This window comes from Macrosteles quadrilineatus, unplaced genomic scaffold (assembly GCF_028750875.1).
Source record: "Macrosteles quadrilineatus isolate MER2022 unplaced genomic scaffold, UCM_ALF_1.0 Scaffold_3__2_contigs__length_128488019, whole genome shotgun sequence".
In the NCBI taxonomy this organism is placed as follows: Eukaryota; Metazoa; Arthropoda; class Insecta; order Hemiptera; family Cicadellidae; genus Macrosteles; species Macrosteles quadrilineatus.
In genome coordinates, this window is record NW_026542596.1 from 27,100,974 (window position 1) to 27,126,008 (window position 25,035).

General features: G+C 34.1%; 1 protein-coding gene across 4 annotated transcripts; it reads left to right on the forward strand.

The window, feature by feature from the left end:
• The first annotated feature begins 3,933 nt into the window (after positions 1–3,933).
• LOC128990118 (lysocardiolipin acyltransferase 1-like) lies at positions 3,934–24,803 on the forward strand. 4 transcript variants are annotated; one of them, XM_054412376.1, is made up of 8 exons: positions 3,934–3,959; positions 12,395–12,463; positions 13,594–13,771; positions 15,892–16,096; positions 16,937–17,049; positions 17,813–17,963; positions 18,351–18,468; positions 21,030–24,803. In XM_054412376.1, exons 3-8 carry the CDS (start codon positions 13,601–13,603, stop codon positions 21,382–21,384), a joined length of 1,113 nt encoding a protein of 370 aa, XP_054268351.1. In that variant the 5' UTR covers positions 3,934–3,959; positions 12,395–12,463; positions 13,594–13,600; the 3' UTR covers positions 21,385–24,803. The 4 variants fall into 4 exon arrangements, with proteins under 4 accessions (XP_054268351.1, XP_054268350.1, XP_054268349.1 ...); XM_054412375.1 differs by lacking the exon at positions 3,934–3,959 and adding an exon at positions 5,541–5,569; XM_054412374.1 differs by lacking the exon at positions 3,934–3,959 and adding an exon at positions 5,579–5,597.
• The last annotated feature ends 232 nt before the right edge of the window (positions 24,804–25,035 follow it).

A 25,035-nucleotide genomic window follows, 5' to 3' on the forward strand; every position in this document is an offset into this window, starting at 1 on the left:
GAGGGACAAAGCCCTGTTCTAAAGGACTGGTGGTGATTTTGGGAAACTATATTTTTTATTGTCAGAAATGTACGTCCCCACGAGCTGCAAAGAAATATAGGGCGCTCATGACGAACTGGCAGATCCATGGAAACGTTAAACAACAATGAACGGTGTCGTTCCGGAACAATCCTAGCTCCTGGCGCCGTGGCCCGGCTGACATTCCGTATCGTCCGTAGCAGCGAACGTGTTAACCCTTTCAGTCACGATTTTTCAAAAACTGGTAAAGCATTTTTTTTTCTTTATAACTTTTTTCATTAATTTTTTTTATGAATTTATGAATTTTTTTTTATGAATTAAAAGAAGAGTTTACCATCTTGTTAGTTGAAGTTAACACAAATTTGTATTTTTTAACTTATCCATAACATACCTTATAACTTTTAACATACCTTGTTATGTTAAGCCACGTTTATACACAGGGCAGGTTGCCTCAGATAACATGAAATACACTTTCGTTTAAACGTGGCCTTAGGGTTTCTGTATTTCTCCTTGTTGACATACTTCAGTTTTAAATGTTCAAACTAACACAAACATATAATTGAAATTTAGAATGTTTAATTGTGAGAATCATGAGACTCAACTACGTTAGTTTCTAGAGATAATGAGACGGTAACTGGGCCAAATAATCCACCCTAACCCCTAAATCTGAGATTGATTATAGAAATTATTTCATATTCTATAACATTTGATCTTACAGCCTTCCATAATTTAGTTTATAAAAATTATAAAAAGGTTTTATTCTTCTTTTTCTCTTCCTAGCCTACTTCTCATATGGATTGCCGTAATCAGCTTAACCCCTTTAGGGAAACCTCCAAAGTGTTGCCTCTAGAGCATTGTCTCCTCTGTGTGTCCTAGGTATGTAGAATCTATTATTAGACAATTCTATTATTTTTATTATTACAGGGCTGTTATTAAAATACCCCCGCCGCAGCAAACCTGCTGACAAAGTGAATTTCCATTTGTCTGAATTTATTTTCAATTAAATATATTTAAATATCATTAGGTTTAACGAGTACCTAGGTTTGCTACTACAAGGAAACTAATAAAGTGTATTTTTTGGTAAAATATTGATAGCTTAGTATAAAATAAATAAATTTGACAAGTTTGATCAAAATATATCCATAAACAAGCAAACTACAACATTTTACAATATTCTCCATAAGAATAACATGGGAATTTTAAAATTACAATTTTTTTAATTTTCCCCGTTACCAATAACCGAACAAAAATACTTTTATATACTAAATTATTTGCTTTTTTAAGCTCTTTTAAAAGGTCTAAAGAGAAATTGGGAAATTTTGTGTTTTGAGGGTCAAAAGTGTGAAAAACCAATTTTTACCCCATAAACCCCCCGTAAAGCCCTGTTCCCATGGTCCGATCATGCTGGTTTGCAAACTCATTCAAGTTTATCCTGCTTTACACCTTTAAACCAAATTTCATCAAAATCGGACAAAAAATACTCAAGTTATCGTGTTTACGGACGTATATATCTATATATTAATTTGAAACTGTTTTTCATTGTCACAGCTATTTTGAGAGAACGGCTGGGCATAGAAACTCGGTAGAGGTGTCTAAAGAAAGGTCTTGGTCTGTAGATGAGCCATCAAAAGAGAAACATGGTGAATTCCCTTGGGGCTCTGCCCCAGTGGCCTTTGAATTCCCATCCCATGTTATTCTTATGAAGGAAAACGGGGTTTTTGTCACAGCTAATTTGAGAGAACGGCTGGGCGTAGAAACTTGGTAGGGGTCTCTAAAGAAAGGTCTTGGTCTGTAGATGAGCCATCAAAAGAGGAACGAGGTCAATTCCCTTGGGGCTCTGCCCCAGAAGCCTTTATAGCTGCCTCCAGATTTGTTTACATTACGACCATATGCATAATTCTACACTACTTTTTAATGAAACAGCTGTTAATATTTAAATTGTGATTTATTGAATTTGTCAAAATGAAGTACAGTATTTGCAATGGGTTTTTCTGATTTTAAAATGGATTTTCTTCTGCATCGTGTCATGTTTTGCAATATAATGTTCTATTACCAAATCAGTGGAAAATCCTATTATCACAGTAACTATTTTCTTTTGGAGTTAACTTATATCTATTGTATGGGTTGGTTTCTGCCTTTTTTACCACTTCCTGGAGATTGTACGTAGGTGATATTCGTTGGCATATTGCATCTGTAGACGAAACTTGGGTTGGTGTATAGAATGGAAAAGAGTGAGATATCCTGGACAATTTGATATAGGCTAAAAATAAAACTGAAGTAACACTGTTCTACATTACTTGAGCAATCATTGAAATAACCGATTTGCAAACAATGGAATCATAGAAAAAGTCATAGAACACAACCAAGTAGGAGAAATAGAAATAATGTTTTTTTTTTCCTAAAAACGCTAAAAAAACAAGATCAGCTTTTTGAAAAAAGATAAGATATTTACAAAAGATTTTTATTATATCTAACTGTTGTGTAGATCGTGAGTAATTCCATAATCTTTGAGTCACCTGTAATGCTTCGCAATTGCTCGAATTCGAGCAACAGGTACACTAGTATATATATAAATCTATATATATATATATACATATATACAAATTTGAACAAATGGTGTTTTTGGCCTCTGGGGACATAAAAATGAAAAAGTAAATCGGTCCCGGGTCTAGGTCTTACCATGCCACCTACGGTAATAGCTACTTCCCTATAGGAAAATTCGCTAAATAGTGATTCTTTTAAAATTAACTATTTATAGTATGGTATTTAAATTCTTCCATTGGCTGCAGATAGGTCCGTATAAAGAAACACTAGGGGTGTTTATCATCATCATTACAAATTTAATAAAATTTAAGACCAGAAGGGGCCGGGCCGGGGGTCCAGACCTCCCCTTGCTACATAACTGGATGCATACATTGATAAACATGTGTTGTAGAAAGGAAGATAATTTTCCCAGTTCATCTATGTATACTTCTGTTAAGTTTGCCAGAAACTGGAGCGGAACAAAGTAGTAAACAAACAAGTTCAAATAGCCAAAGGTTTAACGATGTGTTTGGTTTGGCAATGAATAGTCTAAAATGCCCAAGATGCTTCTGGTCATCCTTAACAAGTGAAAATAAAAACTGATAGTGATAATCACGGTTGTCATAATTCGGAGAATTCTAATATAGTTTTCTTGCAGTTTATTTTACTTTTATTTATTTGAATACATGGCAAACACCATATTTTACATTTTTCATTTTACAAGAACAGATTGACAAAGCATAATAAAGATTTTTATCAATACTATCACAGCTTGAAAAAGTAGACTAATATTTATTGAAGTCAAAAACAACAAAAATGCAATAAATAATTATTACAACGATAAAGTATAATCTAAATAAAGTAAAAGTTTAATACTGTTTACAGATTCAATAGTGTCGCTCTGTCAAGATAAATATTTTGTTAAGGTCCATATGCTTAGATGATACAAAAATAAACTTCTGCATGATTTGTGGTTATTGTAGGCCTACAGGGAAATACATTATGAGAATATGAATCACTTACAATGAATTACTTTCCCTACTCAATTATGGGAGTAGTTACAATGATTTATGGTGAACAAGCCAAAACAATCTGTTATCAGGAGAGGTCAGTAATTAGTTATTACTTTCACTCTTATCTGTAGTTCTTTATCACACAAAGAGAAGAAAATTCACATATTTTGAAACTATAATTACACTACTGACACAATTAACAACGAAGTGCTTTAGTATAATGAGTGTTTTTATATTTTTTTGTCTAAATTGTTTGATTGTTTAGGCCATGGATTTTTCTTTAGTACAATTAATTGTAGTTTGTAGTTATATAAGTAAGTATCTAGTGTAGCTGCAGTTGACTGAACTAAGTCAAAACAGGTTACTTTTGTTAGAAATGGTTGTATATAAAACCTGCTGAAACAGGTAAGTTAAGCAACAATATAATGATTTAAAATATGTTGTAGTAATTAATTTGTGTGTTAATTACATACAATTTCAGCTTACCTAATTTTTATAAATTAAAAATTAGTAAAAGGTACATTTAGTAAGTTTATAACTATTGAAATGACCGTATTTTAGTGTGAAAAATAGTTAGTTGTAGTTCCTTTACTCTGCTTCAACCATTAACATAGGCTATTTAGGATTTTTATTTTTTTAGTCAAAGAATCCTCCCTAATATACAGTGTGTAAATTAAGTCTTGAAACAAATCTGTATTTTTAAAACAGAAATATATTTTTAAAACACTAATTCTTAACAAAGGTTCTGCAATTTCTTACATCAAAAAAATTGTTTAACCTCCCTAACAGGGTTTGAGTTGTCCGATTTCTATTTTCTTTATGGCTTTTCCAACTAAAAACAAAATGGCAGTTCAAAACTACTTTTAATAACCATGGTCTTAATCATTTTTATCTGCCATTTTGTTATTAATGGTCCAATTTCAATTTCAATTTTCTTTTAAGCTAATTATCTAGTTTTGTCAACACCTGTAAAATGATACCAAACTCGATCATACTTCCTGTTTGAAAATTTTTAGCTACCCCCAACACTACCCAAGGGCAAAATTTTTAAAATTAATCATCATTATTGTAGCCCCTCATATCTAAACAGGTTGCCGCTAACAAATTTCATATATCTCAAATAGTTAAAAAAGTTAAAGGGATTCATATTTTACACATAACAAAGGCAGTGGGCAAAACGAAAAACATATTTGCTGAAATTCAACTACAGCTGGGTTTTTTGTAAAAAACACATGCAGACAGACAGACGCTAAACGGTTTGAGATAGTGCACATGTATTGCATTTTTTATGGTTTGACCTTCAGGATAGTCTTTTAAAAGTTTGTTCTAGTCGTAACTAAACAGCCAAACTCCGGTAAATAGTTCTATGGGTCGTAATAGAGAAAATCAAGAATAACATTTTTTCCACGCTTCGTTATAGAAAAAATTTCAGAAGAAATTTCAGATATCTGAAATTTCGTTTTTATACATACTGTAAATATTTTTATCTTTGACGTTTTTCAACCAAAGATTATGAAACCTGGTAAGCATGTTAACGTACACAATACCTATTGTAAAAATAAAAAATAAAGTTGCTGGTCAGATCAGAAATTTCAAAATGGCGGCCGTTTTAACTTTTATAACTTAAATAACTCAAAAATGGATAATTCTATGAAATGATGTTAAACTATATATACAATATTAACTTTATTTACTTATTATATTTGACTGGTATTTACTTTGGTTTTACGGTTTTGGTTGATGAAAATTAAAACAGTTGACAAAACAATAACAAATCTTTGTTTGTTTACGTCGGCAAAATCATAGTGTAGTGTAAAAACACTTAGTGTAGCGAAAAACCCCCGTTTAACACAATGTTAAACAACAAATTCCGCCCAGCCTCTAAGTAAGAAGGACGCGAGTGTAGAGATAAACTTTGACCAGGGGTTGATTGAAGCGCAGCCGCCGTTGGGGGTGCTCCTGTCAGGGAAGCTGAATCAATATCTCAGTATCACCCCGGCTCTGCTTCGAGGAAGGTAGGCGACGCTCGTATCATACAACTTAGTACGTAACTTTAAAATCAATTAATCATTTTTTCTTTAAACCGATTTGCTCTATTAGAGCTTAATTCGTCTACTAAAGTATCCCAATTTAAACTACATTTTAAACTGACTTAAGTCAGTTGTTGACATTTATTTATGATGTATAACAAAATGTTATGCCGAAGCACGTACGTTGTGTGTATTTGGTAATCTACAGTAAGTTTAGTTTTGGATTGTAAGTTATGCGAAGGGAATCTGCAACCAACACAACCCCCGTTATATTTCCCTTGATGACCCATATCGCGTGTTTAATTTGCATTAAGGTCCCTCGTGTGTTTCGTCTGAAAATATTAGATTTCATTAATAATTAGTTTGGGTATATGAAAACAGAATTTGTAAAGAAACCTGTATGATTAGTTCAGTTACTCGTTTGAACCATAGAGAGAATATTCTACCGGGTCAAGGATATTTATTGTAGATAATATTTTTGAGTTTTAGGATTTGGTTTTTTATTGATGATATTTTTTAACTAAACATTAGTTTCGACGAATTTAAGAGCATCTGGTGTATTTTGGCTAGTTGGTCGTCAAGTTAACGTACAGTAGGCTATGCTACTCATCACGGTTACGTTGTAAGCTATAGAGTTTCGTCTTTCTCTTTCCCCCACCTGTTGTATGTCTACGTTTAGGCTATAACTAACGTTGAGCTACCACGGCAGCCTAACAATATAAAGATCAAATTAAGGAGTAGGATAATCATATTTAGCATAATATTCCTAAATGTGGTCGTTACCTACAAGTATATTGTGATTTTTTACACTAATAATGACGATTGAATTAATTTTTGAAACACTTCTGAACAATCACATATCTTAATGAATTGAAAATGTCGTCTATAGTTTTATTCTGTTTATAAACTGTTGATTTATATTTTTATGACTTGTAAACTTTAACATACATAATTTTGTATTGCTCAGTGCCATTGGTTGTAAATTAAGTCAAACTTAGTAAACTTATTAGCGTCGAACTGACGATAGTTTGTCCTTATAATGTGTAGGCCTTTGTAGTGGAAATAACTATGGGTAAAATTACAAAAAATGTAATAACTTGTGTACCGTAAATTTACAGCATAATGTATATGTTCAGAAATGTTTATTTAGAGATAAAGGGCATTCCATTGGTTCTCCTTAACACCATAGCAGATCGCGATCACTGGAGATCATCTAAAGCTGAACTTTTAGTCCAGTCAATTCGTCGTTGAAATCTACCTGACGTTACAAAAAATAACTGCGACTAGTTTTTTTTTTTTAAACATTATGTTTTTTGGGGCGCTGAATCCGAATCTGAAGAGATCCAACAAAAATTCCTTGTGCGTTTTGAGCTAGACGCAAGAAATATGAATTCAATGTGCGGCTCTGGTGTGTGCGGTTCCATAAGCCGCCATGGGGCGCAGGCCGAAAGCCACGAATGTTTATCTCTATAAGCTGGGGGGACGTAAGCCACGGCAATTAGCGAGGGGTTGATAAGTTTTAATCCTGGGGACGAAAGCCACGACGGCGGGCCAGGTAGTTGGGAGGGGCGAGGGAGAAACGGGAATATCTCACATGAACATGGCAATTATAATAATGCAGTGATGGATGCAAATATTTTGCTAAAGCTGTTTGATGATGTCTCAATGAATTTTCAAATACAGTTGTAAGAGCTAAAAATATTGAAGGAGCAGACAAATTAAACCCTAATAACATATTCCATATAATATTCCATATATATTCTAATAACATAATGTAAATAAGTTGCTATTTAGAAAGTGAGTAAATAATTTCTTCTATTAAGATTGTGTTTACAATACATTATACCATCGATATGTCCAGCTACTGTCAACAATGCAACATTAGGCTAAACCTTTGCCTGATTAATTTACAACTGTTTGCAACAACTTATTTTTACTCCCTATAGAATAAAAATGTTACTTTGGACCCGCAACGCATGCGGTATAAATATGAATGTTTTGCTTTATTTTGACGAAAACCCCTTATTGTATTGAGTATTATCGTATTATGGAAGATAATATGATTATTTAACGATAAAAGTTAAACTTAAAACTTAAGTTATACAAGGTTTTACGTCGGCACGGAAGTCCAATACATGTTTAGTTTTGCATGTTGTAATGTTGAATGCAATAAGTGATGTGGTATATCTTCTATCACTATCTTTTGTTAAACAATAGCTGTGAATATTATTGATATTTAATTTTAAAAATCAAAACAATTACATTTATTCATAAGTATTAGGTAACTAAAAAACTTCGTCAATATTTTTGCGTGGTTGATTCTCACATCCTACACAACAATTATGTTGCTATATTGCTTACTATGTATCTCTATAGCATAGTATTATACAAATGTGCACCACACTAATCATTTCTAAATATAAAAGCAGATTTGTTAAAATTCTGATCAGAAATAAAGTTAAGTTTTGGAAAATTACATTGTTAGTGAAGAAGAAAAATTCAGTAGCAGCCGTTCTTATGCATCTGCATACACGATGTGGTGAATGTGGTTAACATAGTTTAGGTTGAACTATAAATGTATGCATTACTTTTACGTTAAAGAACCAGTAAGTTACTATATACCAGTGCGTGTATTATTTTTACGGGGGTAGGTAATATAATAGCGAAGGGTTGTTGATACCCGATTTCCGGCATGGAGGGAAGTATCTTGGAATTAGTCATCAGAATGCTGCGTCACCCTTACATTTCAGCATATTTAGGATTTCGCATCAGTTTTGCCTAAACATTCAAAGCGTGAAGGCCATGGAAGATTGTGCGGAGTTGGTTTTTAGTAATAAGGGCAAAGAGTCCTTGATGTTTAATAACTTTAAATTCAATTTGCAATCGGTGTTAGAGTGTGGAAGAAAGAAGTGGTTTTGCGAGAGAAAAAGGCGAGGCGGCTGTAAAGCGAAATTCTTCACCCAGAGTAAAATCTTATAATTATTTATCTTTATCTATTAACCTAATTGATCAAGATATGTGTGAAACGTTAGTTAGCAAATTAATTTATATTCATTGAAGACTTCTTATTATTTTGGTTTCAACTGTATCAGTATGTTTTAGAACTGACATTTGTCGTATGAGCAAAAAACCGTAATCCTTAATAAGAGACAATACCATCTGAAAAGTAAAATGTTGTTTGTTGTGTGATAAATAATACATTATTTATCCTAGTAAGATAGTAAAAATCGGCTAGTCAACGGCTCGGACAAATTAATACTGTTTAAAATTTATTTTCATCATACTGTCCAGAAAATTGCCATTTTTAGTACTCTAAATCGTCCGCAAAACCATCGTTTTCGGATAACTTCAAAAATAGGGAACATAAAAAAAATATGATAAACTTTCCAGTTTGCTAACCTCAAAATGTGTATGGTACATAATAAATTGTATTAGTACATTATGAAAAGGCTACTAATCACACGATATTTTAAGTTTATTAAATTATAAATCCTAAAATAAATCAATTCTGATCCATATTAGATATTATAATAGAAACCTTCAAAACAGTTTTAATGTATTTTTGTTATTTTTACTTTTTCACCACAATTATGTGATCAAATCACACTTTTATAATTATTTGCAAATCTAAACGAATTAGGCTTTCCAATGACCCATTAATTAACAAAACTCGGTTGAGTAGAAAGTAGTATAGGTTTAGTTGTACAAAGTTTAAAAAATATCTTTAACTAAGTATTTTGTCACCACTATAAATTCGAAGGTTGCTTAACGTTTTTGAAGAAAACTTTTCATTGGTGCGGAAATTGATCAAAGTGTAAGGTAATATTCTGAAAGAGAACTGTTTTAATGCGTGGTTATGATTTAGTGCCCTGATGATAAACTACTTTTATTTGACATAACTGTTATATTATATGATGAGGCACCTGCCTTCTCCAATTACTTTAAGATTATTTAGACTGGGTGTTGATAAGTGCAATCCCATTCATTCCTACTTATAGCCTACTAAAAATGTAAAAATTATGCAATTGCTCTTTAATGGGAATTCATGTTTTTGGCGTATTAAGTCAAGTATACGCTGTTAAAGTGAATTACAAAATTGTTAATCTTTTTGTAGAGAAATTTATATGCATGACATCGAGTTTTAATAACACCTTTTACTGGAATTAGAGGAGAGCCTGCAACTGTTTAGGGCTCTGGGGGTTATAAGTACCATAATAAAACATCATGCACGGTGTTTATGTAACTTATATTTGCATATAACTTTTCAATACAGTTTTGGTGGAACTAACTGTAGCCTACTATTTAAAAATTATGTTTAAACGTTTTACACGTTTCCTAAGTTTTACATCTGGAATAGTATTCTAACAACAAACATGATTTTTAGATATTTTCAAAGTGGTCAGTCCGATGATCCTGGTGGTTAATTCTTCCTTAGTTCCCTTCAGTAATCGTCCGTCACACATTAATAACCAATTTTGTTGAATAAATGAGTAGATTTAATACAAATTTGGCCTCTAAAAACATAAAATCGAAAAAGTTAAACTATTTAGGGTTTAGGTTTTACCGTGCTACCTACGATAATAGCTTATCCCGAGTTATTATTTGCTTGAAATTGATTATTGCTTTTGTATGAGTAAACAACTACACTACACTAACGATAACCAGACAGTAGAATAAAAAAAGAGCAGTAGAGTTCAAAGGTCTATTTCTAACCTTTATAGCACGGTGGATTCAAATCGGACCCACGAATTTGCTTGCGACGCACAAATATGAGGGAACTTAAATTTCCCGTACTCCCTGTGAGCTGCCACCCTGACCTGACAGCAGTCGTGGCTTACGGCCCCAGGATTAAAACCTTTTCGACCCTTCACTAATTGTCGTGGCTTTCGTTCCCCAGCTTATAGCCATAAACATTCGTGGCTTTCGAGACGCAGCCCCGCCATGGTATCGCAAGAGAATTTCGAAGAAAAAGTATCGCGCCCGCTCCAGTATCGCAAGACCGCACTATATAATATCAAGTGTTGCGGCGATCTCGAGTGACGATTACGGTATCGCCGAGGTTGCAAATATACTTAGACAGGTGTTGCGGCGATCTCGAGTGACGATTACGGTATCGCCGAGGTTGCAAATATACTTAGACAGGTGTTGCGGCGATCTCAGTGACGATTACGGTATCGCCGAGGTTGCAAATATACTTACAGAAAGGTGTTTTGGCGATCTCGAGTGACGATTACGGTATCGCCGAGGTTGCAAATATACTTACAGAAAGGTGTTGTGGCGATCTCGAGTGACGATTACGGTATCGCCGAGGTTGCAAATATACTTACAGAAAGGTGTTTTGGCGATCTCGAGTGACGATTACGGTATCGCCGAGGCTGCAAATATACTTAGACAGGTGTTGCGGCGATCTCGAGTGACGATTACGGTATCGCCGAGGCTGCAAATATACTTAGACAGGTGTTGCGGCGATCTCGAGTGACGATTACGGTATCGCCGAGGCTGCAAATATACTTAGACAGGTGTTGCGGCGATCTCGAGTGACGATTACGGTATCGCCGAGGTTGCAAATATACTTAGACAGGTGTTGCGGCGATCTCGAGTGACGATTACGGTGTTTTATGGGATAAAAATGGGTGTTCCAACATATTATCTACAATTTATTCCCAAACCATTCTGTAAAATTATGTTTGGCAAATTATTTATGGATATAAACAATACCTATTTGTTTAGTTTATTGAAGCATTGTTTTATGCTTTACGGTATTAAGTGAACAATTTTTAATAGGCTAACTGTAAATTTAAATTCCCATGTTATTCTCATGAAGGTAAGTAAACTGTTGTAGTTTGGTTCTTTATGGATATTATTAACGAATTTTGGTCAACTTAGTTATTTAATTCCAAGCTACTAACATAAAACTATTACTAAAAACACATTTTTATTACCTCCCGTGTAGCAGAACCTAAGTCTTCATTAAACCTAATGTTATTTAAATAGGGAATACTTCTGACATTTGTTTAGGAAATGTTCAAATCAGGCAATTAGAAATTCACTTAGTCTGTAGGTTTACTGAGGAGGGGTGGGGGTGGTGTTATGTATATGATTAAAAATCCTTTATTAATTTGACAGTGTATTTCCATCTTGCTGGATACTGATTAAGCTGATGATGTTGTATGATAAACTTGTTCACATTGCTCTCAGTTAGTAAGCTTAAACAAAGTTATCTGACATTTACTGCCAATTGCACCATACAATTGCACTTTCGTTTAAATTAATTATTTTTCAAACTTAAGTTTAGTCACAGAGCATAGAATAAATATTTATTCTATGCTCTGTGAGTTTAGTGCACTCAATTTTGTAAATCCACAAGCACATACCTCAAAATATTTGTGATATAATATAATATTTCTTGCATATAAATTGGTAATTGAGGAAACTCAAATATTTATAATAAAACGTCAAATCAACTTATATACTACAACAATGCAAAAATAGAATGTGATTAACAATGAGTGGGGGAAGAGGTGTGTAAATTTTGGCATTCGGTAAGCCAGGGAGTTTGGCTAGGTGTCAACTAGAAGAACGGACAACTAGGAATGGGTTATCTTGGGCTAAACAGGGATATATCCAAGTTCAACAATGAAGGTTTGTTTTTCCTCTTTTTAAACAATTCAACAATATGAAAGTTGTAATGGTGTTTTAGCTTATTAAATTTTACTCAGAAAACCAAACTGATTTAAAAAGTTTTCTAAACTTGACTTGGTATATATTTGGCAATTTTTATGGGCAATGATTCAAATTTTTAATTTTCAGGAATAATTCACACTAGAAGTGTTAAAAGACTGAAACTCAGAAAAGATATTGTTCCTGACTGATACCAACGTAAGTAATTCAAACTTTTAATATTTACATTAAATCGAATTTGAATGATGTTTGTCACAAACATATAGGTAGGTGCCGGTACAGTAATTTACTGTATTGGAAATGTATGAGTATTACTTACACATTGGTTGCCTATAAGGTGTATCTTTTTTACTATAGATTAACTTAAATTTGTCATCTTCATATTATAGCCTAAAATATTAACGATAAGCCAAAAACAATTGCAGGTAATTTCTGCCTGGTATATGTAGAGTGTGTTTTGTTCTTTACTTTTTTGATTCATTTCCATTCCACCAAGTAAAAAAATATATAAGTTATTAAATGTATGAGAAAATAATTTTGTCGACAGCAGCACATTCATAACTGGACATCAACACAAATGATAACTTTTTTCAGTATTCAACTTATGGTTTTCAAAACCAATTATAGGCCTATAGCTCGAATTGTAAAGCACAACACCAATTAACAGATTCTGAAATTCTTTTGATATTAACATCATTTTCAACATATTACAAAAGGTTAAATAGGCACTGAAATACCAATTAACTTTTGGTCATGAATCCCATATTTATAACATTGATGAGATAATAAAAATAAACAAAACTGGGATGTGCTGTGTAATTATCGTTATTATTACTAAACAGCACCACACCTAAGTATGAATGCAAGGTGAATTGATACACTGCACATACGGTAGTCACACTGTGCATATAGTCACACTGTGCATAGTCACATGATATTTTGTGACTATTGATAGATAGTATAATAGATTATAAAAAAAAATTGTTGCAACCATTGGTCCATGTAGATTGGATGTCTACTTCAGTGTCCAATAGTCAATGGTACAGGGAGAGTGAGATGCACTGTGTAGCTTTGTTACTGATGACTTTGACTCTTTCAACCAGGATGTTTTATTTGAAGCCCAAATATCAGGGACAGCTGGATCCAGTTACAAACCATACAAAAGCTACTAATTTTTCTCATGGCAACCTTTTGATTGTAAGGCGAGCACTATAACCACTCAGCTACTGGTACCCAACTAGTTAATACTATTTATTTAATACTACATATTACATTTGCTTTAATTTTGATGAGTCTTGGGTACAGTACTGATATTTTGCTTCTTGTAGGGAAGGCATGCAAGGATGCTGGATCCGGGGACTGATCTATTGTATTCTCTGGTACTTGAGCATCTTCAGCGGGTTCCTGCTGTTGTGCTGTCCTCTGCTGCCCCTCCTCTTCCTCAATCACAAGCTGTATCGTCGTTGCATCGATGTCATCTTCGCTGTCTGGGAAATGTATCCTGTCGTAAGTCCCATAGAAATCCTTTGACAATTGATAGGAGTGGACGTCCCATTCCTACTTTAATTAATAAAGTATTATGTTATGAGTTTAAAGACCCTGCTGTTGAAATACTTTACTGAAATTACTTTCTAATGCACTAAAATAGCCAGTTTTTCAATGAGAATGGACAGAATCAAATTGAGCTACCAATAGAGTGTGCGATTGTATAAATTACTCATTTGTGTCGATAGCATCTTTTGCGCCACACAAAATATGACTTATACTAAAAACTAAGGGAGGAATATAATTTTGAGTCTCTAAGTGGCTCATTCAACTATTTTATTTGAATAATAAATTGGCTACACCAATCAAAAGTGGGATGTCTACTCCAGTAAATAAAAGTCAATGGTAGTGCTGAGAATTAAAATATGTATCCAGCCCATTGGCATTCTTACTTTTTTTTATAAAGGAGCGATGCAAACACTAGTCTTATAAAATAAACTCTCAAAATTTTGGTTTATAGGATTTTGGTTTTATTGTATATTGTATGTAATTAAATTATATTTATGTTTTGACATGTTGCATGAATTAAAAATGTTGAGTTTGCAATGAACCTAGTTGGCAGAATTTTGTTGATGAAAACTTTTACTACAGATGAGGTAGAGGATCAAGCCTTTTGTCATGAATAGTTTGGAGATTATGAAATTGATAGTTATTGTGTCTGCCTAGCGCCTAGCAGACTGGTGTTACAGGAACTTAATTGTGCCAAAATCAAATGTAGCTTCATTTTAACCTATGGGTTATGAAACTATTGCAAACTTGCATTTAATTAACATTCCACAATGGAGTAACTGGGGTATTTTTATTTGTACAAACTTTACCACAGCCAAATTTATTGAAATAAAATATTTGTAAAACTTACGGATAGCTTTTGTTAACTAATTTGAAATAACCTTTTGGAAATCTTCTATCTTATATAGGTATTAATTACGTAAGACAATTCTTTGCTTCAAAATTGTGGGCGACTGGGAGGTCGTAGAACAACGGGGGAGGGCTCAAATTAAAGGTCTTGAACCCATGACGGCGGGAAAAATAGTGAAATTCCCCAAATTTTTTATCAAAATAAAATACAACATAAAATGTTCTCCATAAGAATAGCATTGGAAGCCATTCACAGCAGATTTTTGTTTACTTGATTGTGCTATATTTCTAAGCCAGTATTCAATACACGCAGTTGGTTTTCTTCTTAGCTAGTTAACTCTGCAATGCACTGTATACTATATTAAAACCAGGGATAACGTTATCTATAATTTAGACTTTTTGAAAACCAAAAACCAAACCTAAGATTTCGTGTCAACAACTGTCAATATTGGCTTCGACAACTGGGAAATGGAACCCTAAAACCATAAAATATTACTCAATGTGGCTAATAAAACTGTTAATTTTGTATACTACTTATTTACTTCCCAAAAGTTTCATCACGATAGGATGGCCGTTTAGTGACGCAAACCGCCGTTAAGGGCAAACATTCGATTTGATTATGTATAGGCACAGAAAACGTACTACTATAACCCAGAATGCCAACCGCATGGTAAAAAGCATTAAGTATTTTGAGAGAGCTTTGCCTGTCAATCCGTAGGCAGCGCCGTGGCGCTGCCTACGGATTGACAGGCAAAGCTCTCTCAAAATACTTAATGCTTTTTACCATGCGGTTGGCATTCTGGGTTATAGTAGTACGTTTTCTGTGGTATAGGTAACAACAACCAAAGCAGAGAGACTTTTTTGGACAAAGATATTATGTACAGGCATGTACAGGCCATCTTGAAAAATAGATAATTTGATTCTTAGTGTGTTTTAATATTATAATATTATAATAGTTGTTTTACATGTTTAGCTTTTTAGGGACTTATGTCCCTACATGCCCCTAGTATTATTATAATTTTGTAGAACATTTTATGTATGTTTTAAAAAACATGTTGACAATTGTTCTAACATGTTCCTTGGTGTGCAAAAAGGTTTCTGATAAATTGTGCCAATTTTTTAGAAATTTTATTAATGTTTATAAAATGTAGAAAGCTTTTTATACAACTTTGTGAAAATATTTGTATGCTAAACCCAATCAATCTCTTCTGTTATGTATCCAGGTACTGATGGAAGTTTTGTTCGGCACCAAGATCATTGTGACAGGAGACAGAGTGAGGACTAGTGAGTGCAGCCTGCTGGTTATGAACCATCGCACAAGACTCGACTGGAACTTCCTATGGGCTGCCATGTTCTACGCTGCGGAGCCACAGACTCACCGCACCAAGTTTGTACTCAAGGCACCAATCAGACACGCTCCTGGCCCAGGTAATCTCCATCACTGATGATGATAATGTAGAAAATGTCAGGGTCCAAATATTGAGGAGATAAGATTGCCGATTGCGGTGCTCCCTGGTGTGGATTAACCGATTAACATCCGCACTAGTGAGTACTACGCTATCCGCATTGCTATCCTGATATTTAGACCAATTCGATAATTACAAGAAAAAATGTGGTTCGGATTCCACTATAAACTGTAGGTCCCTTAGTTGCCATTGGCTGTATGGGCTAATAATTATCAGCTGTGTCTAAGGAACATGTCGGAATTAATCACTATCAAGACTACAAACTCGCGCTACTCATCCTACACTCATCCTTCACTCATATTTAGGTTAAAATGTGCACATAGTGACGTCCCCATCTTAAATAATTGATATTGATAATATCTAATGTGGATCTATACATGTTTTTAATAGCTTTACAAGTATTAGAACAAAACTACTAACTAGTCTAGTCATGTAGAAAAATTAAACAAACTGTTTTTGTTTTTTACAATGATTTTTGTTTAATCTGAATTTGTATTACTGTGTTTTACATATTGCTATATTAGATTGTATAATGGTAAAAAAATAAATGGGTAAACTATTATTCATTCACAATTTGTACTTGGTTATTATTAATTTTATATTGTAATGCATAACTTACTATATTATATATCAATCTCTGCTTGTGTAAACTGTACTTGTTCAAAGAATAAAGATATTTTGAAATTGATCTATTAATAGGTTATATTTTGCAACTATTTTGTTTGCGTTATTTCTACCATTCAACAGCTTTTGGTAGTTGAAAATGGGTTTTAAGAAATTTCTTACACCTTTATGGTTACAGGATGGGTAATGCAGATGGCCGGCTTCCTGTACATCCACCGTCAGTGGGAGAGGGACCAGAAGTTGCTGGCCAATGTTTTGGACTACCTCAGTGAAATAAAATACACATATCAAGTAAGTAATAACATTTACTATGGGAAACTGAGGTATACATTCCATCTATGGACAATCTACAGCCAACTTTTATTCAAAAAGAACATTTTGGAATGAGCCACTCACAGGAGTGTGTTCCTGTAAACATTTGTTTACTTTTTACCATTGACTATTTATATAAGTAGACATTTTATTAATGCGTTGGCATTGAAGTGTTTAAGTGGTGCCAAGTTAAGCCACATCAATCCAAAGCGGAGGCAAGGAAATGAAAATGAGGGAATGAGGTTGTCTTAAGAAGAGTCCCACTAATCTCATGGTCCTAAATAGAATGGACTGGGACGGTGGCGTCGTCCTGTAATCCAGCTACTTGGAGGTCACAAATTGTGGATATTTATGGGCATGCACTGTGAATGCAATATTCCCTGATGTGGATTAGCGTCCGCACTAGTGAGTACTACAACTATCCGCAGTACTATCCTGATAATTGGACCAATTCGTTAATTACAATGCAAAAATGTGGTTCGGATTCCACTATGATATATGTCTTAGTTGCCATGGCTGTATGGGCTAACTAACAGCTGTGTCTAAGGAACATGTTGGCCTGAGTCACTAACAAGAGTACAAGATCACACCTCTCATCTCACACTGATCTTCTCCAATCATATTTGGCTTTGAAATACCTACATTCATAGTTACCATTTCAGAATAAAATATTAGAGTATAGTTAGACTATGTAAAATGTTTCAAATGATTTATAGGGTTTAAAACCTCATTATACTTTTAGGTTTTAATATTTCCTGAAGGAACAGACTTCAATGAAAGAAGCTTAAAACGCAGCAATGACTTTGCAGACACTCATCACCTTGAACACTACACGAAGGTGCTGCATCCTAAAACAACGGGGTTTGTGTTCCTGGCTAACAAAATGAGAGAGAGTAAGTATATATATTATTTTGAGTTATGTATGAAACAGCTATTTTCCAAATAAATGCATTGGGCTCTCACTGATCTGGACCACGGAGAAGTAAGGTATATGTTTTATACAAAGGGAAAAGAGAAGGGAAGGGGGGTCACTAGCCTGGTGGTTAGTGTGTCGGACTTCAGATCGGGAGCGACAAGTTAGATTACATATGGGTTTTGAACACTTTTGCTTCAAAGCTTATTACTTACCTTCTTGAAAATAAATACCATTAGGTAAAACTAAAACCTTAGGTAAATTACTTATATTTTTAATGTTTACCTTGTACTTTCTTAGAGAAAATTAATAGTTTATTTAACCCCTACTTAGTCAAATATATAACGTAAACCATGTTTGTCCGCAGACAGGCAGCTAGATGCAGTGTATGACTTCAGTGTTGGTTACCCTGGCTCCCTTCCACAGTCCGAGATGGACGTTTTGAGAGGCATTTTCCCAGAAGAGGTTCACTTCCATATAAAAAGGTACAAAGCATAATTTATTGATAAATTTGATTTAACATGTGATCTCCTTCAACATAGTCCCTTGGGACTTGATACACTTATTCCAGTGCTCCTGCCACTTTTGGAACAAGCCTGGAACTCATCCTTCTTAATGGACTTCAGACAAGCTCTTGCATATTGCTTATCTCATTTCTGCTCTGAAATCAGGTCCCTTTAAGTGATGTCTTCAAGGTAGGGAACAGCCAGAAGTCACACAGTGCCAAATCCATATAAAGTAGGGGCCTGGCGTAGCATTCTGAATGCATTCCACTATGACTTGAGCAACTTCAAGCAGCAATTCCTTTGGTTCATCAGTCAAGTTATTTAGTACAAATTTTGCAGCATTTCTGTGCATAGCTTTATATAGGGTGTCCCACGAAGGGGTTTAAACGTTTGATTTTATATTACGTGACCATTCATGCACCGAACTTTTTTAAACTTTACACAGTTTACAAAGTAGGTTCTAAAAATATTCTGGAAAAATTTCAACTCCATAACCTTAGTAGAAACAAAATGGCGGCATATTGAAAAATGTACCAATTTGCTTTCTATAAAAATTACTTTCATGATTTATTATCTGATTTGTTTACTACATTGCGGTTCTAACGCTCATTGTTGAAGAACAGCTGTTTGATTGTAAAATGAGTTGTAAATGAACAGGTTCTACGGTACCAGAAATGAATCAAGCAATCTTTCAACAAGATGGTGCACCATCTCATTTCGCAAATCCTGTCAAGCAATTACTAAATGGCAACCTTCATGGCCGTTGGATTGGTCGTGGAAATGATTTTTTTAGATTGGCCACCCCAATCACCTGATTTAACTGTTTGCGACAGCTTTTTATGGGGTTTCTTGAAGGAACAAGTTTATACCCATAGCTTCAATAATGATGAGGAACTAAAACGATCAATAGAAGAGGAACTTCTCCGAATACTGCAGGGTTTTTTTTTAAGAGCTTACGAATAAATTGTTACGCACCGTTATCAACTGTGTTGCTGTGTATGGGTTACAGTTTGAATAATTTTAAACATTGTTTTCCATTAGGCTATGTTCTAGTTTTTTTTTTATTTCAGTCATGCCCTAGAAAGTAACAATAAAATTATTTTATAAAACCAAAAATACCTTCTTTAATGTTTTTAAAGCATCGTTTTTCAATATGCCGCCATTTTGTTTCTACTAAGGTTAGGGAGTTGAAATTTTTCCAGAATATTTTTATATCCTACTTCTTAAACTGTGTCAAGTTTAAAAAAGTTTGATGCATGAATGGGCACGTAATATAAAATCAAACGTTTAAACCCCTTCGTGGGACACCCCGTATTAAATGAACTGAACCAATACTAATTCCAACTTCTGTAGCTATATCTCTCACCTCAATTTTTTAAACCCCACTGGGCAGAGTCCTAGGTTAATATCGAAGCGGGAATAGTTCCATATGTATCCTGGGAGCTGTGTAGCTTCATTTGTGTGCAATTTGAGCCTAGTCGGTTCAGTAGTTTTTGAGTTTATCTCATACACAGTTCAAGAAACTAGCTACAGGAGCTGGAATTAGTTTTGTAGTGTAATGCAACGATCCTCCATCCCTAAAACTCAAACTTGATCGATAACTTCATGGTTTGACTTACTGATGGTCTCCCAGAACGAGGTTCACTGTCCACCGAAGTGTGGTCATCTTTGAATCTGTTGTACCACTCTTTTTCATGTGTTACACTCATAGCATCTTCTCCAAAGGCTTGGTGAATCTTAAGAATCGTTTAAGCTTGGGTATAACCACAGAAAACGTACTACTATAACCCAGAATGCCAACCGCATGGTAAAAAGCATTAAGCGGTTTGAGAGAGCTTTGCCTGTCAATCCGTAGGCAGCGCCACCAGCGTTGCTATGCTATTGCATGGCAACGCTGGTGGCGCTGCCTACGGATTGACAGGCAAAGCTCTCTCAAACCGCTTAATGCTTTTTACCATGCGGTTGGCATTCTGGGTATAGTAGTACGTTTTCTGTGGTATAACCCATTTAATGCAGTACCGCTGTTCTACCTATAAGGTAATTTTGCTTAGCACAAAAACACGATGAACACTACGTACACAGTTTCACGTTTGGCGGCCAAAAACGAACTGATGCCATGTCACGGTCATGTGACGAGCTATACTGTTGCCTCGACCTAAGCACCAGGGTGCAGCTCTATGCGGTTGTTGGATTAATCCCTAGATAAAAATAAAAACCTCATATGAATAAAAAGTAAAACCTCAGTAAGACGAGTACTCTGTTTGGTTAGTGCATATTTTAATAATTGTAAAAAGTGATAACCGGTATTCCAAAAAAGTTTGGACTGGTCATTATCTTTAAAAATGCTAAAATTAAAATAATTCCCTTTTAAAATAATTAAAAATGATGTTGAAACACACACAAACAAAAAAAACGAATGGGGAATTTGGATGGATGGTGTAATTTCAATACCGATATTTTATTTAGCTTTATAACATGTGCTAGTAAATTCAAGTGTACCATATATAGCTAATTTAATCCTATGACTTCAAAAATGTCAGGTACCCCACCAGTGAGATACCAACCAGTGATGCAGGACTGAAGGAGTGGGTCAATGACCTCTGGCAACAGAAGGAGCAGATGCTAGTGGACTTCTACTTCCACCGCAGCTTCACCCCTCACGCCACTTCCACCACATCCCCTCCACCTACCCCTACCAACGCACTTCTCCTCGCATTGCTGTTCTGGACTGGTCTCATTCTCATCACTGTCTACGGGTTGTTTACGTCTCTTTACCTTCAGCTGTGGACTTTCATCCATTGTTGTCTGTTCCTCGTTCTCTCCTTCACCAGCGAAGGCATCCACCAACTGGAGGCGTCTTGGTATAAAAATCCCCCCACTCACGAAAAAGATTGATGATGCATTAATTAGCTTATAGTTACATGTCAGCCAGTTAGATGGTGTGATACTCAAGGTTTACAGGCATGGTAGAGTATTACAATCTCAACCAACTTTAATGTTTATGTTATTTTTGCTGGAATTCTCGGTCTTCCGATGAGAACCTCATCAAGTCGGTATTTACACTTTGTACAAAACCAAACGTTTCGCTCATGCTAAGACGAGGCATCCTCAGTGGCAAAGCTGAGACCAGTCTCATAGCGTTGACTGAAAAATGCAAGGTTAAAAATCCTCTTCAAAAGTAAATTAAAATCAACCTTATCCATCCATCAATCTATACTTTTGATGGAATATAAAGGATGACCGAATAAAACCGGACAGCATTACTTATTTCTTAAATTCGTCCACTACACGTCCCAGCGTTTCACAGCTACCATTATTCGTCAACACTTCTTGATTAATTGCGTTCTTAAGATCCATCAGGGTTCGGGGTCTATGAGTGTGGACACAAAAATTTGAGAATACCACTAAGAAAAAATTCATACGCTCAATTCTGGTGATTTTGGGGCCCCAGGATATTTGGACACGGGAAGTAACCCATTCTAGAAACACAATACACACCACAGCCATTTAATCCTGAGCAGTGTGAATCATGAATGAATGAATCTTGTTGATAATAAACATAGGTTGTTTATAAAACGTTGCTGTCTCACCAGTGAACTCAAAAAGTGCTAGAGCATATCAACACTTAAGAAAGAAAGCTTGCCAAAACGTTTCAACATCTACAGAATCATAACAGTTACTTTTCGGCTAACCTGCTTTCTTTTGCGGATAGATCCTGTTTTCCTCTAATTGTTAATCCATCTGACAATTATGTTTTGGCTAGAAACTATATGATGGAGTCTAAGATGAAAGGGAACTAAATAAATGTTGTTGTACTGCCGTTACAGGCTTGCTATTTTGCTACTTTGTTTACATATTATGCTCGGCATAAAGAAAACATTAGGGTCTTTACCATGCAATGTTCCATGACTGAGGAAAATTGAATAATATACAACAATGAACAATGAATGACACCCCTTCCCCTCACAACAGTAACTGTCGGTCATCCTTTAAGATATCTGATTTTGATATTGAAAAGTATTTTTGGAGATGTCTCCAATCTCTGTTAACATCAAGTTGGGTTTTGTTTGACACTCCTGTCCTGTATATACGATAGTTTCATTTAAGCTAAAACCTGTTATATCAATTTTTAATGTTTATTTAATAGGTTTTCATGTGATTACCTGTGTGAAAATTACAAACTATATATATATTTGTACAAAAGCTGTGTTTAAGCCGTGTGGTGGGCAGGTTACTTGGCTGAGGTAACTTGAAATACAAAAGAAGCAAGTAACCTGCCCTATAACTGGCCTCATATAAACATGGCTTCATTACTTATTAGTGCTCCTATGAATCAGTTCTTTTGAGTGAATAAAAAATTGTACAAATTTCTTCTCCGAAGCATGCAATACAGAATAAAAATTTGTTATGTCACACCAAATGTGTTATAGATGAACTTCAAAGTAAAAATAAATAACAAACTACTTTGGTAGCTGATTCAATTGCACTTAATGTACATATGTTGATTACTGCAATAGGCATTAATTAATTTAAACAACACTGTACATTTTCAGAAGAAAACTATTTTTAGTAGTAACCCTATACAAGCATCTACTTACGTCAATTTTATTACTTAGATAAATACGAATCTAGTCAAGTCAGGGTGTATATTTATATTATAAAATTATAGATAGCGAGTATTCTCATAGTCAAAATATAGATTATTATCCTATGAATAGCGAACAAAAAGGACCAAAGATAACACTTAGGAAATGTATCAAGACTAACACAGTTCTTGATTATCATAATAAAACATGATACACTACAGTAGAACCATGATAATGAATGAAACATATTATTTCATTCATTTTTTTACTTACCTTGGGATAGCTGAATAAAAAAAAATACTACGAAATATACAACCTATTTCCATTGTCTTTGATTTGGCATGTTATATGTCATTATTTAAAATGTAATACAACAACAAAAAGAGCATTCGACTCACTATAAATAAGATTATCGCTCTTACTTTAAGCACCGTTCATTTTTGATCTTACACATTTAATTATCCTATAACAGTTATTTTTCTTCTGCCTCTGGCATTGACCAATACTCAATGGATAAAATAGGTTTTACCAGACCTACATTTTTAAAACTACACAGAATGATTGGAAAGTATAAATGTTTAAAAATAAAATACATTATTCTGTATTTCTATCTAATGTTGTACTGAAAAACTTTACATGCGTGTGAGATGACAGTAAAATAAAATATAAATTATTACTGTAGTTTTAAAATACTGTTAGTCTCAAACTTTGAATTTCATGGGTGAGGATTCCCTTCAAATGATAAGGTTTAAAATACTTATTTCAGTTATAAAATCCGATGAAAATGAAAAGGTTCTTTGATTTTGTAGTGCATTATCTGTATATCTGGATATAGCAGCAAAATCATCCTGCAAAAATGTTTTTTCAGTTGTAAACAAACAACTACCTACCACACTCTCTTGTTGTTGTATTGTAAGGATTAGAATGATTTTTTGAAATTATTTATATAGTTGAAATACTTGTAACCATCAACATTCAATAGTTTTTATGCTGTGTCTTGTGGCAAGATTAGAGTAACAAATTTTTCAAAAAGAAGATCTTTGTTATTCATAGAGATATGACCCGAAATTGTTAAAAATATAATGAAAATTCACTACTGGACATAATTATTCATCCCTAATAACTCAAAATGGATGTAATTGGAATAGTCGAGAAAATATTATGAATACTTTCGAATATTGTTCTTATTGCCAATTGGTATAGGCCTATAATAAATTTGCAAAATAAAGGATAGCCAAGTAAAAAATACTATCCACTTAAATCTCAATGTCAATTCAAATCAACAAACTGTGTTGATTTTTGTACCTGGCTGACAAGTAAATTAAAAAACTTACTATCCATATTTTTTGTATAGATAACACTGAACTCTTTTGGTAAAATATATATTTTGTACAGTAACATATTTTTCCTAATAGATTTTATATTCTTCTAAATGTGTTCACTCTTGAATTGATTGCAAATTCTATTATTTTTATAAAACATATATCATGTACGAAACCTGAAGAATCTATATTTTATGTTGTGTTTCATACAACCTAGCAAAGCCATTCCATCTCGACCACTTTTCAATGACTGCAAATGTAAATATTACTTCCACAAAGAGATGTGCAAAATGGATTTGTTGCTAAATTATGTGATGACTCTATGATACAAATTAGACTTTAATATTGTTGTGAAGTTTATAGCTAAAAAACCAAAGATAGATTATAATAAATTTACAATCAGTTATGTTGGTATTCTTTGATTTCCTCCTGAAAATGTAAATTAAGGCTGTAAATTGACCAAGTTGTTCATAATATGAAATTTCTTTACTGTTACAAATCAGCTCTTTGTACGTAACTAGGTGTGTTAACCAACTCATGTTTTATTTCTACTTACTTGGCTACAAGTATGCCATTTGGGGAAAGTGTTTCAGTAAAGAGCCACGTGAAATATAAGCTAACTACGCTGCTGCAAGTTG

Coding starts and splice junctions, on each gene's coding strand:
- LOC128990118 (XM_054412376.1), top strand. CDS start 13,601: ATGCAAGGATGCTGGATCCGGGGACTGATCTATTGTATTCTCTGGTAC. Junction 16,097..16,936: donor CAGACACGCTCCTGGCCCAG/GTAATCTCCATC, acceptor TTATGGTTACAG/GATGGGTAATGCAGATGGCC. Junction 17,050..17,812: donor AAATAAAATACACATATCAA/GTAAGTAATAAC, acceptor TTATACTTTTAG/GTTTTAATATTTCCTGAAGG.